Consider the following 16,145-nt stretch of genomic DNA (forward strand, 5'->3'; position numbering starts at 1 on the left):
AAACAAAGATTGAAATATCTGTACCTCTAAATCACAAATTCAATGGGTCTAGAATACAAAAATATCATTTTGCCAAGTAGACAGAGAAAAGAATACACCGAGAATCTCGAATGCCTCGTTAAAGTCACTAGAGGCAGAGGCTCTACAGATAAATATATAATGCAATGGACTGCCTTTCTTGCATCTCAATGTGATTTATGTATACGTTAAAAGTTAGTCAACCACCTTGACAATCCATCCTCATCTCATCAATGCCATCCAAACGTTCATCAATTTTCCAATGCTGCAAAAGGGTATACAGAAGAGAGTTACATTGGCTTGGAATAAAATTATCAAACAAACTTTGCTATTAGCATGAAGGCTAAATACTCTGTTTGGGAAGAGTCCCAACTCTGTGCAAGCATTTGAGATACATTTCATGACTTGTATAAAAAAGAATCACTCACCGGCGATTCAACTCTGTTTGGCTAGCAATTCAATGTCAGCTCCGACTTCAGCAATCTTAGTTTCTTTAGAAGCCTTAGCCACTCTGGCAATGTTCCCGACATCAAAGTCCAATGCTATTTTCTTCACAAGGCCCTCGAGCATCTGTTGAACGGAACACAAAGGACATCACTATGAATGGAGAAGGCAGATCATGGCGGAAATATTTTACAAAAATGAATCAAATTAGGCTCTGATACAAAAATCCATGGTACTATTTGAGAGTTGATTTATATCAAATTAATCTAACATTCCTTAATTGCACAGCATGAAATAACTCACAACACATACAAATGTATATTGTAGCTATAAGTCATCCCCCTAGTCCTAGCATATCTTGCCTCAAAAGAAGCACTTTTGAAGTTAGATGGAGCTTGGTATATCTAATATATAATGAACGGACAGCAATATTCCAACCAAGCCTACTGCCGCAAACTATAAGAAGTTTCACCTCTATAATGTGAAAAAATACATAGAAATAAATAAGAAGGGATTTTATCAAAAGTAATATTCTCCTGGTAGACTTCATAATATTATATAACGGACAAAAACATGCCCATTCAAATCTTATTTGACCAAAGCTGAAAACTTTTCGATTAATATGACCATCACTTCTAACCACATATTAATGCAGGTCATAAAAACATACCAGTGTTCCTATGGCAACCAAAGCCCGGTATTTTGAATCAACTTCCATACTTTCCTCTTCAGCAATCTGTGAAGAATAAGAGAACAAAGTTAATGCTTTCCTATCTTTGACAAATGAATAAATTCTATTTCAAAATGGGAGCTGAAAATATAGCTCCACATCCCTGGTCAAATTTTTCAGAAGAGACATTACATCAGAAAGAAGGCGAAAGCAGTTCCATTTGGTACTGTGTAGGGAAATGACAAAATCAAGAATTACCTCAAGAGCCGCTGAAAGAACATGAGATTGACCTTCTTCATCCTTCTTTTCAATTAACAGAACCGCATAACTGTGAAGTACACAAGAAACTATATAGACCTTGAAAAGATCATTACATAAAAAAAACTCGAGGACATTCTAAACTGGATCAGTTACAAAGATAAGCTTATGGTGCAATTAGTATGGAGCTCAGAAATCATAGCACGCTAAAAGTTTTAACAAGTTGGACATGTACAATGTCATTCTGTTCCTGCATGAGTGAAGTATCACAGATAGATCTTTTGAGTTTGGGTATCGTTTGGAAAGAATACACTGTGATTTGCCCACAAGCCACAAATATAAAAAATGTCCACACCTAAATTCTCACAATTTGTAAAGTAGAACCATAAGCTGATGTGAAAATGAACACTCTGTTGAACCAAATACAAACAAAACATTTTCTTTCACTAAGCTATTCAACTTTTTAAATTTCCATAATACTTATTCTAACAGCATTAAAATATTCAAGACCAACAGAAAACACTTGTCTGCTTAGACGAATTGGATATTTAGTTCATTTTGCTGTCACGAAAGCTCCAGGTAGAAACTCTGGTGCTACAAGGTCCGGCAAAAAGGATAAACAGAAAAGTAGGACACATGGAGGAGCTGGATTAAGAAACTGGTGTAGTAAAGTGTTATATCATGCATGTGCAGCTAAATAAAGACCTATTGATGAACTGATCAGAAAAACAATATTCAAAATATGTATTGAAAGAGAATAATTACTTGAGTATCAAGGTAGAATAAGACAACTGCACATTCTTATTAGGAGATGAATAACAACTTGAAAATGCATCAAGAATCTGCAAGATGAAAAAAAGAATGAGGAAGAACAATATATCAGAACATATGAAAAAGAAAAATATCATCTACATGAGATACAAGCTATGTATGAAACAAATGCAGACTTATCCATGAGAACTATTTTAAAACTGTTGGTAAAAACACTTGACCCAAAAGCAAAAATTATTAGGTAAAGGACCCAACACCAATGAAGTCAAGTCCACTAGGCCCAAGTCTGACAGGCCCTCTCATGTTGAACGTGGATCTGATGAGACCAAGACCAGGAACCAAGAAGTTGACTAGGAATTGCTTTGATTGAGAAAATTTGTTTACATTAATTGACTCATTGAGACAGAGTGAGTATGTAGGTTTGAACACTGGACTTTAGCTCCGATATCATGTTCCTGAGCCGCATCACCCAAAAGCTCAAGCTATTGGTAAGGGCCCAATACTAGTATTTGAAGTCAAGTCTAACAAAAATAAGGGCACTAAAAGGCACATTTCTTTGCTCAATAATCAAACTTACTTACTCCCAGAAACAGTTTCAAGTACTGAACCTGAAATTATTACCAACTTTCTATACATAATATAAGGTCAGAACACAATAATAGAGCAGGGACTCTTACCTCACTGCGATGTTTTTGTAGCCAGCTGTACCAGGATGAATTCTTGAACAGATTAGTTACAGCACGGATGCCGGTTAAAAGATTTGCAGGAAGTGTTGGATTTGAGGAGACTTTCTCAATCATTTCCATTAGTACATCTAGTTAGAGAATACAAAGTTTACACAAAGATCAAACTTCAATGAATAGAAATGTCAAAGAAAGATACATGAAACATAACCAACACTTGACCTCAAATGAGAAAATTTAGGGACTGTTTCCAGATAATAACCATTCATATAAAAGCTTCAGCTAATAAGACGGGTGCAGTAATAATATAATAACTCTTTAAGTCCCGGGCAGGGAAAATTTAATAAATGGAATTGTCACGTGGACCTTAATACACACAAAAATACTTGTGGATCCAACTGGGTAACTTACTTTGTGTAATATTAAACATATCAAGGTAAATTCAAGACCTCTTTGTCAACCTAACTCCAAAAACATATTGAGAATCATTAATCCCAAAGGCTTTAAGCTAAAAGATAAAGGTCCAACAACAGTATTTACTTCTGACAGTACAAAAAAAGTTAAATACTAGGCGATGTGGCATCATCCACAAGTACATTCCATGTTTATCAACAAAATAAGGATTGTTGCACATCATGACATAGGTATGTTGTACCACAAGATTATAAATAATATCAATTGTCAGTATAAAACGTAAACAGAAAAGCTAAATTTCTCTCTCTAATACCATTTTGATTTTCAACATGCTTGAGAAGTAGGCTAGCTCCATCAGGATGCAGGATGGTCATCCTCAGAATATCAATAACTGCAAAAGTAGAAAGCACAATAACTAGAAAGTGAGGGGAAAAAAATATATATCCTTGATATGTTAGAGAGGTACGAGTATTAGGCACAAGTATGAACAGGTAACAAGTAAAGAACAATCAATCCATAATCCAACAGAGACTATAAAATATTACAAATTGACTACACTGTGAAGTCTGTACCACAATGAACTAAAATTTATTGGAAGAACCTCAATGAGGAACCACATACTAATAGTAATAGCCTTACAAACCTGGAAATATCATTGCCGGAGGCCATGTTTTTAGCAATTTCAACAACAATGAAATGTCAACATCTGCAAAACTACTACAATGGTAGTGTGATGTGTCCTTCAAAATTTTAACAACAGCAGCTACTCTGGATGTCTCAAGCTCTGACATGGACAAGTTCTTTTTTTCCTTCAAAAGGTTTCCAATAGATCCATTATAGAGGAAACAATGTACACAATAAATAGATAACATAGAAAAGGATATAGAAAACTAATAACTAAAAGCAAAATAAAACCATGCAAGTATCACTCAGGTTGATCTAGATAGACCTAGCAATATCTAATGTTTGCAAAACCAGAATATTAGGTAGCACATACATGCATACACATGTACATATATAGATACATTCATAAATTTCAACATGCACGCACGCACGCGCGCGCACACGTGTATGTATGTATGTATGTATGTATGCCAATAAAGATGATGTTCTCCGCTAATGATATTAGTCTGAAATTATATCTTGTTTTTCAATAACAATATCTACTTTCTTATCAATAAATTAATAAATAAAACTAAGCCCCCAAAAAAAAATAGTATATCCTCAAACATGACGCTTAGGTAGCATTTAAGAAATTACCATAAAATCACTATCATGCATCAACAAGCGATTTAAGTTTACTTTAATTAGGGATGGTCTCATGAGAAGAAAAGAAAATCCATCAAAAGATAGATTGCTGTGGGGAAAAAGAATAGTAAACATTATGCGAAGAATGAACAATAATGAACAACAACGAATGGAAAAAAAAAAAAAAAGATAGGGATTTGGAATGTAAAAGCTTGAATAAAAATTTCGACCTTTAAAAGAACATACCAAGTCAGATAATAAAGCATTGTTGAACTCCATAATTTTTTTAAGGATCCCATCAAATTGAGCCGCATCAAAAATAAGCATTCCTTTCTGAAGACCATATGTTAAAGAACAAATATGAAGTAAAAGAAGGATACCAAAATGACTAAATACTGAACATATAAAATATTTATAAAGAGAACTTGTCATGTACATCTCAAATAAACATGCATCACAAGCCTCTTGACCAAAACTTGTCATGTACCTTTGGGATATGCTTGAATGTAGGTTTTGCCGGTATAGCTGTTATCCACAAGATGTTGAAAATAAATTAGATCTTGTGTAATATTAGAGAGTATAAAAATAATGAATAGCATCCAAGATAGACTGAGAAAATCTGAAATTTCATTTTCTCATATAAGCATACATACCAGACATGCTAGAGGGTTGTCCGGGCACATAAGCACTTGCTAGAACGAGAAACAGATGAATGTCAATCATGCGAAAATGAAGCCAAAATGAGGACTATGACATACAAAGGATCAAAGAGCCAAAACCCAATGCACTCACCGCCAGTGTAGGGATCACGAAATGATGTATTGAGAGTGAAGTCCTTTTGTCCGGTATTTTGAAGTATAAACTCCACAATTTGTTGTCGGTAAGAAAAAGGAAGATTCTCCTTGAGAAGCCACTTATCAGCAGCATCGTATGGATTATCTGGAAGTTTAAAAATATTTGATTTTATTAACAAATACGAGCACGATTAATTTTTGGTATGTTTAAGTAAGAAATATTGCACTTAGGGCTATTTTGCAACATTAAGGAAATTGTCCTTAAAGAACAGGAAGACGCATGGTGGGGACCATGCCAAGCTTAAAATGGAATATGAGTGCAGAAGGACCAGCAATAATAAGCCCAGGCCTCCTCTTTAAAAGCATAATTTCCTTTCACTATTTCTAAGCAAAACAAAAATAACTAAACAGAAAGTCGGATAACGATAAGTTCTGTGATGGGGAAAATGTTTACATAAAGCTTGCCAATAACTTACAAACTTCAGCAAAGTTCACAGATGGTACATTTATGTTCACTGGCAAAATTTAGGCCAGAAAGGCAAAAAAACATAAACCCATGGTAAGATAAGCCAAATCACAGGCAACCACGTTCAGAGTTTTAAAAAAAATCTGAATTTCACTTACAGTGAAACAAGCCAACTTCAAATAAATTATAGGATCACAAATCAAAGAGGGAATGTTATATCCTGAGCTGTAAAATAGAACAGTTCCAATCTTACAACAAAAATGCCAAACTAACTTTGAAGATAATTCAGAAATCTCCATATCTTAGTAGAAGTGTTCTGTAACATAATCAAATTTCAGTAATAGAATATAATTCCAAATTACATTCTGGATAGTTTTCTTGACAAAAGAATGATTAACTTTTGGGAAAGGAGAAATATGTTATGAAGTGAAACCAAAAGTATCACAGTCTAAGCTTTAGGGTTGATGAGAAAGGAATGATTTCTGGATAATAGCTATCAAACATCAAAATCAGAAAGTAAGACTAAGAAAAAACACAACATAGAAAAAAAACAACATACCTGAACGGTTGTACGGCAACTTACGAGTGGGCTCCCCATCCCCAATATCAACATCAAAAACTGTGTAATGGAAAGTGGAAAAGAATTAAGACTTAAGAATACATAAAACAATATAAGAAGCTACCGTGAGAAGTGAAATGCTAACCATAGTCATATTGAATTCCATCAAGAATAGGACGGTTCATGCCATCATCTGGCCCATCAACAACTTCGCCAAGCTAAATTTGGAGCAACAACCAAATATAAACATTCAAGCCATGAAATAATTGAAATGGAAAGATAAAGTAATTCAAAGAACACAGAAACTCAACATATAAAGGTACAAAAATTGAGAGAATTAATTATTCTTAAAAAATGGACAGTGTAGAGGTCACAAGAAGAATATGACCAGGAAGTTAATAAATAAAACTGATTAGCATGAAAATGGAGATTACTTTATCCCATCTCTGTTCCTTCATATCCCATGAATATGCCACACCATTGTCCCCTTCTCGAACAACTTTGGTCTGGCCAGCACTGGTTCCTGATCAAAAGCATTAAATATTAGACAACATATAACAGAATCTTGCAAAAATTTTAACCAACCACATTGTTCATACTTCAGTGAAACAAACTTTTCGTAACTTCTCAGATAACAGTCAGGATATATAAGGATATTGCTCACAATTAAAATTCAGAATTTTATGTCTTGGTTTCAAGGTTTTGCATGACAGAGGAAAATTTAACTTGGCACTGGCAAATAAATGATATCTATAAGAAATAAGTATTTCTATAGTTTAATATTCAACAGAGATGGATGTCCATCCAGCAATTAAACCATCATCATCTAACACTAAAATAGTCAATTGCAAGATAAAAAAAAATTGAGCCAAGCATTACACCTGGAATCTGTAAAGCCTCGAGCCCAGGTAAATCGTACAATTTCAATCCACCAACCTTCTTCCTAATACAAATAGAAAAAGACAAAGTAGGCATCAGGTGAAGCTACATTGAAAAGGATAACTACCTCTTAAATTGATCCAACTGGCAATCAACTGCCATAAACCATTTAATCCAGACAAGTTTATATGGGAAGGAGATAGATATTTGAGCTAGACTAGGAGATTGATATTTGTGCTGGGACTTCCCAATGAAAACACTTTATCTTATTATAAGTCAGGAAGCACTAATCTCAAAAAATGATACCCATATTAAGTTATTATGGAACTGGCTATTGATAAAGGGTAATACCTGCTGAGCTTGTATTGAGAAAGTTCGGAAGCATACGCCTCCAGTTCCAGTGAATCTGCAACCTTATCGGAATGCACTGTCCAAATGCGTGTAACTCCATCTGAACATGCTGTCACAATATCCCCATTTTCCAAAAATTTGGCATCCCAAACACAGCCAGGATGCTCTAAGCTTTGAACACAGACTCCATCTGCAACAAGACATGAATGCCCCATTGACATTAAACATTTTCATCCAGGTCATGTTTAACTTGATACTTCAGAGTTATAGAGAATACGAACAGATTAATGCTAATTAGCATTGTCTCATTTAATCATGCTTAAGTTGAAATTCACAATCCTGACCTAAACCAGGCAAAACCCAGCTAAATAACGATTATGGCACAAACAAGAACCATGGGTAGTTTCTGAAAGCATAAAGATCACATTTGAAACAGAAGTATGAATATCAAAAGCAATTACCCTTCCATATCTTTGCAAAACGATCTTCACTACCACTGACAATAAGTCCAGATGCATGACTATCAATTGAATAGACAATAGCAGTATGACCAACCATCTCCATTAGTACTTGACCAGTCAATGCCCACAATCTGATGGTACTGATACAATGAAAACACGCAAAGTAATAACAAAGCTGGCATTCAAGAGAAATAAAATACTGAAAAATTCAAATGCAAAATAAAGAAACCAATAGGAAACATATAAATTGAATAAAGAGACAGCTACTATATTATGTGGGTCCAGTTTCTACATCAATGGATACAACAACTTAAGTGGATACACAAGATTTATTGCTAGCATTTGTACTCTCTTGGGAAGCTTCAAGTAAAATTAATGAGTAGTCCGAGCACATGATTACGCTATAGTCAACTCTCTACAAAAGGCAACCATTTTTGTAATTGATAACAAAGGCACCAAGACAAAATGTTAGCATAGTTCTTGTAGCATGTCTGCTGGAAAACTGTTCAGTTGCAAATAACTCACAACCCAACTAATTGAACTCATACACCAATCTAGATATCCCTCACCAAAAGGAAGCAACATTCATATCTAATGATTAAACATAAAATTTTCTATCTTTGCTAGAAGTTGAACCATGGGAAAAAAATATACTTTCAAAGAGTTCAGCATCCTCTCACCATATTCAAAAATAAAGGATACATAAAAGCTTTTTATTTCTTGAAACAATAAAAGGGAGAAAGGGCTAAGTGCCAGCATCTACAGCTTGACAGAGCAGGATTTCAATAGATTCAAGTACGCAATACAACAACATTTCTACGCTTATTTTGTTCAAGCACCAAGTTCTAATTTGCAACCCCCCAAGATTAAAATATCAAATCTTTTATCTTTTCCTTCGTATTGAACTATATACATTATGTTGGTACTTATTCGCGTATTTTTATTTTTATGTCCCTTTTCTTTTCCTTCGAAATTGATGCCACTAGTTTTACATTACCATTGCCATCAGCAAGATAAGCATCTGAACTTGAGTAAGACTCATTAATGCTAGGAAATAACAGAAGAAATAGAACTCAAAATAGAGATTCTGACCAATCATGTGATGCAGAAATAATTCCCACACCAGGCATCACCGACAAACCTCGAACCGTATCTGTAAAAAATATCAAATTGAATAAGAAGCACCACCTAAGAGAAATTAGACATGCAACTTCACTCGACACAGAAAAGAAGATGGTCCTCAGGCTCATAGACCATATGTGTGCACAAGTACAAGAATAAGATCATTAGGCATCTTTTAACAGCACATATTGCATTGATATTTGACAGGTTAGTCATTGTTCCAAGGATGTCTATTAAATGGATGAGGGTGATTCCACAGCAGCAAAATCACCAGCAATTTGTAATAACAACATATCCGCAAGCCACCCTCTATAACTGAAAAACGTCACCACAAGTGAAAACCTTTATCAAGTTGCAAGTGATAAAAATGCACGAGTATGAAACAGCGATCAGGCATACTAATTGTAAGTACATATGTAGGTATGTATATGATGGGATACTGAGAAAGTAAATACAGGAGTGGACTGGGTATCAACCGGAAAAAAAAAATAAAAAAAGAATGCATATGGGGATAATTATGAGCATTGACAAGATGCATTTTATGTCTATCTAATCATCAGATTGAAAACATGCAAACAGAAAAGGAGAAAAAACCTGTATGTCCGACAAAAGTTTGGGCACATTTCTTTCCTTTCCAAAGTTTTATGGTCGTATCACTTGAACCTGTAATGTGGTAGAACGCAGATTCAAAGATTATACATTCTTAGATAATGCATTTATGGTATCTGTAAGTACAAATCTACATAGAACGTAATCAAAGCTTCCATTTTCAAATTTGATTCATGCAATGGCAGAGCCCACGCTATTCACAATTTTTAGAAAGCCATTGAGAGAGAGAGTCAGACTTAGATTTATAGAAGTAGATGTACTCATGTAAGGAATATAGGATGAAGATGGAAGCAAGCACTTATTCTAGGATCCTTTTTTAATATTTGACGTAGAGATCTAAATTTTGATATTAAACAACAATAAGAAGATTTGGTATCCTGAAAGAATGTTGATTATTCTCCAAATTACATAAAACCGTCTAAAAGGTTTTTCTCTAGCTACTGAAAGGAGATGGATAAATAATATTTGAGAATAATCCAAAAGAACTTTGCCCAGGGGCCACTTTCCTTATAAGTTTCTTGTTCTATCCTTCTTCCATTTTCTTTACTTATGTAGGTCCCTTTCTCTCTCTTGACTTGTAGAAATTATTCTAATTTTTTGAGAATCTTTTCCTTTATCCTCATGCATTCAGTTTTTTCGACATAATTTTTTTATCCTTGCAAAACCTTGCTGTTGGGGAAAGACATATATTGGATCAAAGATTTGCACAACGTAAGTGGTTAATGAAACGCTACAAAAAGTTCTGGAAACTAGGTTACATCAGTCTAGTATGAGAAAAGAAGATCTCTGTTCCGGGAAGAAGAATCAGAAGATGCGAGACGATGGTATGTCAAGGAAAGCAAACTAAAGATGACTCTTATTCTCCACAAAAAAAGACCCAGAAATTTAGCAAAAGTTGCAATGTCTGCTCAATCTTTTTAATAACAATAGTTCAAAGAAAAACCTGAAACAATCTCGCCAGAAGGAATCCTTATAACAGTTTGGATTGGTGCATTGTGTGCCTCCCAGAACTCAACAAGTTTTCCTTTCCTCCACCGTTTTAAAGTACTGCAAAAAAGAAGCCCAACAAAAAATTCAAATTGTTAATCATGTTTCAACAATGGTTTAACTAGTGACAATGATAATGTCTTAGTGATACACACTAAGTCAATTGTCTCATTAAGTTTCGGGAAAACTGAAAATAATGGCATTTTCTGTTTGAGAAACAATAAAATAAATTATTTAAGCTCAAAATATGCCTTAATTGGTTTCTATGTTGGCTATGACTGATTAAATTTTGTGGATGCTGATTTAATTTACAAGTAAAATTTCCTGTTGGGCGTTCTTTGCCAGATGAAAGCATTTTCAACTCCTAGAATATCTCATTATATGTATGTAGGGCTTAGTTTTAAGTAAAAAGGTTCAATGATAATATGAACTAAGACATGCATAATCTTCCAATCACTTGTAACAAGGGGTCATGACACGGAAAATTGAGCAATACTCAAATAACAAAGCTATTTTTAAGAATGATACATGTTATGAAACTGTCATGCAATGCTTGCAATCAGTAAAGTGGTGGAGAGCGTAACCCAACACCATTATAGATACTTCAATAGCTTCCATGGGATTTTGGCATCTCTTTCAAGTTCAACCGCTTAATTATTAGGTTCTAGGGTCAACAGATTTTCCAACTATGAGGTGGACATCATAGCAAGAGTGCTGCCAACAACATAGAAATGGCAGAGTCGGTAACTAACAACATATGCATGTTAATGAAGTTTATAGGACACATAAGTTGCTTGTTAAGCCCCATAAGACAGCAGTAAAGAAGATAAAATATGAAGAATTAATCCAAATGGTTATGGATAAAAACTAAAGTTTCAAAGCAATTGCCACAAATGCACATGAATCTTTATTTGTTTGACATGGAAGAATCCAGCTCAAATAATATTTTGAGTAAACCTTTCAACAGAAACAAGGAGAAACAGCGGAAAAGGACTGTACAACAAATAGGATTCTTCCAAAAAGTCAGCTTACCTATCAACAGATGATGACACGATATCCTCATTATCCAATGTGACACCAGTGACTTGCAACTTATGACCTTGCAAAGTCTGCACTTTCTCCCCACTTCTCAAGTCCCAAACCAAGACCATTGTGTCCATGCCACCTGACACCAGACCGCCTTCTGGGAATTCCGCATTAGGTGAAATCCATGCCAAAGGACCAACAAAACTTGTATGTCCCAATAGTATTTTTGATGAATGGTACTTTCTCTTGTCTGATGGGTCCAAGGACCAGAACCTCACAGTTCTATCTCTCGATGAAGTTGCAATACCCACATTGTCACAGACACATATCCCACGAACCTAATATAATATGTACATCCAAAATTCAAAAAATTTACGCATACGCAAAGCATATCTCTAGCAATATACGAGTGTTTGTGCATCTAAATATATACTGATCAACCAGAAATTCAATTAATTGATTCAACATACCCACATTTATCGCCATAAAATACCTCATTTCAAATAAATCAATTTCTAGTACCAAACTCCATGTATATGATGATCAACTTCAATTATAACTGTTTTCCCTAACTATAATCACATTCCCACATCATAATATCAAAGCACACATCAAAATTGGTTCACAAGAATAGCTACAAAGAATCAGCTGATCAACCTTAAGATTAAATAATCACATTGTAACTTCTAATTGCATCAATTTACACAAATTATAAAGTCAACCCAATTAATATACAACTACGTGATTGCGATAATTCGGTTGAAATTTTTAAGTATTCAGATAATGAACAATATTAGTTGACGTATGAAACTGCTGTGTTTCGTTTTAAAAAAAAAAAACGAATTTTAATGAAAAATAAAAAGAATAAAAAAAGAAAAGAAAAGAGCGACTGAGAGAGAGAGAGAGATCTTACGTCGTCTTCGTGGCCACGAAGCTCGGAGCTCAATTGGTATTCTTTGAAATCGATGTCCATCATCCCCGAATTTACAAGAGTGTTTGAGAACTGAGAAAAGAAAGAGGTTTAAGCGAGATTTAAATTAAATTGGCATCGTTTTTTGCTTCTCTAATTTGTTTTTACTTTTTTTTTTAATAGTTTTCTTCTCGATAAAGATTTGTTTTTGGGTTGGGCTTCTTTTATTGGATGGGTCCAATTTAAAAAAATGAACTATTAACACCCCTCCAAAATCCTATTTAAACTTTTTTTTTAATTATATTTTATTTAATGCCAAAGTATTTTTTTTTCTAAATAAATGTTATTTTCATTTATGAATTTTTTTAGTTTCTAATAATTTTCTCATTGTTTCAGTCTTAATATTTGTATTCCTCTGTTCAAACTTTCTTTATTATTTAATTTCCAAAGAAAAAAATCTAAAAGAAAAAGTAAGAAAAATATTATACTTAGAAAATAATAAGAAAAATATTATACTTAGAAAATAATGATATTTTATGAGTTTAATATAATTTTATCCTACCTATAAGTTTTGAGTTCAGAAATTAGTTTGAGAATTCTTAAAAAAATTATTTGCAGCGAGATAAAATTTTGTTTTATTTATTTTCCACTATGTTGTATCTTAATTAAGTTGTTATGTTTATTGCAAAAAATTTGTTTTGACTTAGAGGATTACTTCCTAAATTCAAATTAGTTTGATGATAAAAAAATTTATATTTTACAAGTAAAATAAAATTGAAGAGAGAGAGAAAATATAAATGACTTAATTTTATTTATATTTATCCTTAAATATAATTGTAATATAACAAGAATTTTATGAGATTAATAAAAGGGTGCCAATAGTGTAACTTTTTTTTTTTTATATTTTAAAGATTGTCTTGTGGTTACGTGTTACTTTCCACTTACCAGTTAAGAAAAAAGGCAAAATAAATCCAAAAGCAGTGAGAACTCTTTCTTACCGAACCAAATTGAAATTTCTTTGGTTCCAATTCGGTTCGGTTTTTTTTAATTTTTAACCTTCATAACCTTTGTTTTTTTTGGGGTGTTATTCAATTTTTTGTTCAGTTTTCTATTCAATTGATTAAACTAATTGGGTTTTTTTTTCTTAATTTGCAAACCAAACCAAATTGGTTGTTCGGTCGATTCTTCGTTGCAATGGTTCTTTTTTTGCCCACCTTACCTTTGATAAATAAGATATCATAACTAAGAAGTAATTAGTTCAAATCTTAGAGAGAGTGTGTCCACGTGGCTGGGTCTACCCTACATATTAACCATTCACACTGAACATTAATTGATTATTTTATAAATAAAGCATCTGAACTAGAAGTAATGAATTTAAGTCCCGAAATAAAAAAATATTTACATAACTGAATCTACCTCATTTATAACCTTCTATATTAGACGCTAATTAATTTTTTGTAAACTCAACATGAGCAAGATGGAGTAATATCTAGACCAATTAACATTTTAAAAAATAAATAAATAACATTTTAGTTTAGAATTTAAAATTTCTAAACGTATACAAAAGCATATTTTTTGTATACTTCAAAATGCCAATTATTTTACATTTTCAATTGATTCCCCTCCAAAAACAAAGCCTACAATTGAGTAGGTTCTTTTCTTTTCTTTTTAAAGGAATGAAATTCATTCAAAAATCAATAATGGCAAACAGTTCAACCCCATTAAGGCATAAATAAACATCATATCTAGACCATAGTTTTAGTACAACATATAGGATAAGACCTAAGACTCAAGCCTAAATTAAATGTGGCCTCTATTAACCATCACAAAAAATTAAAAAGAGGGAAAATTTTCACCTATTAAAACTACTTTAAGTACCGGAGGAATTTTACGGGACTCGTCTAATCTACCTTAACTAATGCAAGTGAAACCTCTTCCAATCCAATAATATGAAACAATACAACACAACATAACACAATGTTAAAACAAAATACAAACAACTACTAAAACCACCTCTCTCATAGAGTAATCCTCAAAGGCCTTTGATGAACTCTTGGCCTAGGCCATCGTTTACTCGTCCTAAACCATCAAAATCTCAATGCACCAACTATTCAGAGCCCTTCAATGACTCCAATATAAACATATCATCATAATACGAACAATGACATGATCCTAATTAAAAAATTGAAACAACACCATCTTCGACACCGAAAGAAACCTTTTAAGAGCGGTAGATATACAACATCCAACCACAAAAACAAACAATCTCAAAAAAAATGGAAAAATGCAATGAAAATGAAAAAAAAAAAAAAAGAGAAATTAAAATAAAGAAAATTACCTTAAATTAAAATTTGGAAAAGAAAAGAAAATAATTATTTTTTTAAAAAAAAAAAAAAAACCGGCCGAGAGGGAAGCTCTGGCCAAATAGTTGATTGAAACGTAAGAATAAAGATAGTTTGCTGGCAAAGGTTCATTAACCAATTTGGGATTGGACCTGTTAATAACTTGCTAATGGAAAGGTCCAAAGAGGCCAGCTGGTTCAGCTTAATTAGCATCAATCCTGGACTATGAACAAGAATTTATACAAGGAAAATCATTACCAGAATTTGACAAAATCAAACAACTGAGTTCGATAAGATTATCTAGAGAGGTCGAAAAATGTACAACACAGTTCACATTTAATTACAATTTATTTTTTATCTAATAACTATCAATCACAATATTATAAAAAATTCAATACAAAACTTAGCTTAACACTGAATGCAAATCCCAGCAGAAACAATTAAAAAAAGGCTTTGCTTGAAACCTAGGGATGGCATTAGGGATGGCATTAGGGATGGAAATGAGCAAGGGTAGTAAGCTAAATCAATGAGAGCAAAACAAGTTCTCTGATCAATTTATACAAGATAAATGATATGCATATGAAATGGGAATTTAGTTCAGTATATAAATAAGAGCGGCTCTTTCCCTAAGCAACTTACGCATTACCTAAGGCCCCACTATAGATAAATGCCGCTAATTTTATTCTAAATTATAGTTATTAATTATTGATTTATATTTATTATTATTTTATAATTATATATTCCGAAAACAAACTACTAAATTCCTACAAAATCCCCTTCTAACATTATGATTAATAATTTTTATTTATTTATTTCCTACAAAATCTCTATTTAATATTCTAATTATAACCTTATATATTTCATTTAAAATTCTATAAAAGCCACATATTTGTTAAATTAATATCCATTAATATCTTTTTCCAATGAAAAAAGTATATGATACCTCAATGCTTAGTTGAAAAAACTACTTTCTCTACTATACTTTCCACTTAAGGAAAAAAAAATCAATTATAAATCAATTGTTTTAGTTTTCACTGATCATTGTTGCTCAAAGTCTCAACCCATCAAAGTTAAAGTTCTCAAAAATCCATGTTTTATCTTTCCATTCTATTATTAATTAATTATGTTTTTTA

The 16,145-nt window shown here is 32.9% G+C and overlaps 1 protein-coding gene across 3 annotated transcripts; it reads right to left on the reverse strand.

The window, feature by feature from the left end:
* Positions 1–5: 5 nt before the first annotated feature.
* Positions 6–12,812, reverse strand: LOC18033946 (phospholipase A-2-activating protein). Of its 3 annotated transcripts, XM_006423133.2 has the most exons (23): positions 12,674–12,812; positions 11,767–12,098; positions 10,691–10,794; positions 9,733–9,801; positions 9,109–9,169; positions 8,017–8,156; positions 7,556–7,745; positions 7,207–7,268; positions 6,760–6,848; positions 6,471–6,543; positions 6,326–6,385; positions 5,299–5,445; positions 5,160–5,198; positions 4,994–5,031; positions 4,753–4,839; positions 3,902–4,067; positions 3,572–3,649; positions 2,839–2,975; positions 2,156–2,232; positions 1,391–1,460; positions 1,133–1,198; positions 447–588; positions 6–283 (listed from the first exon to the last, which is right to left on the reverse strand). In XM_006423133.2, the coding sequence occupies exons 1-22, from the start codon at positions 12,734–12,736 to the stop codon at positions 454–456; spliced, it is 2,283 nt and encodes a 760-aa protein (XP_006423196.1). In that variant the 5' UTR covers positions 12,737–12,812; the 3' UTR covers positions 6–283; positions 447–453. The 3 variants fall into 3 exon arrangements, with proteins under 3 accessions (XP_006423196.1, XP_024034659.1, XP_024034660.1); XM_024178891.1 differs by lacking the exon at positions 4,753–4,839; XM_024178892.1 differs by lacking the exons at positions 8,017–8,156; positions 9,109–9,169.
* Positions 12,813–16,145: the final 3,333 nt, after the last annotated feature.

This window comes from Citrus clementina, unplaced genomic scaffold (assembly GCF_000493195.1).
Source record: "Citrus clementina cultivar Clemenules unplaced genomic scaffold, Citrus_clementina_v1.0 scaffold_8, whole genome shotgun sequence".
NCBI classification, from domain to species: domain Eukaryota; kingdom Viridiplantae; phylum Streptophyta; class Magnoliopsida; order Sapindales; family Rutaceae; genus Citrus; species Citrus x clementina.

Bases quoted from the DNA above. Each gene is read 5' to 3' on its own strand.
- LOC18033946 (XM_006423133.2), bottom strand. From the start codon at position 12,736: ATGATGGACATCGATTTCAAAGAATACCAATTGAGCTCCGAGCTTCGT. The intron at 6,849-7,206 runs GTGTAATGCTTG...GCTTTTGATCAG, and splicing joins CGAGGCTTTACAGATTCCAG to GAACCAGTGCTGGCCAGACC. The intron at 589-1,132 runs GTATGTTTTTAT...TCCGTTCAACAG, and splicing joins TGGTTGCCATAGGAACACTG to ATGCTCGAGGGCCTTGTGAA.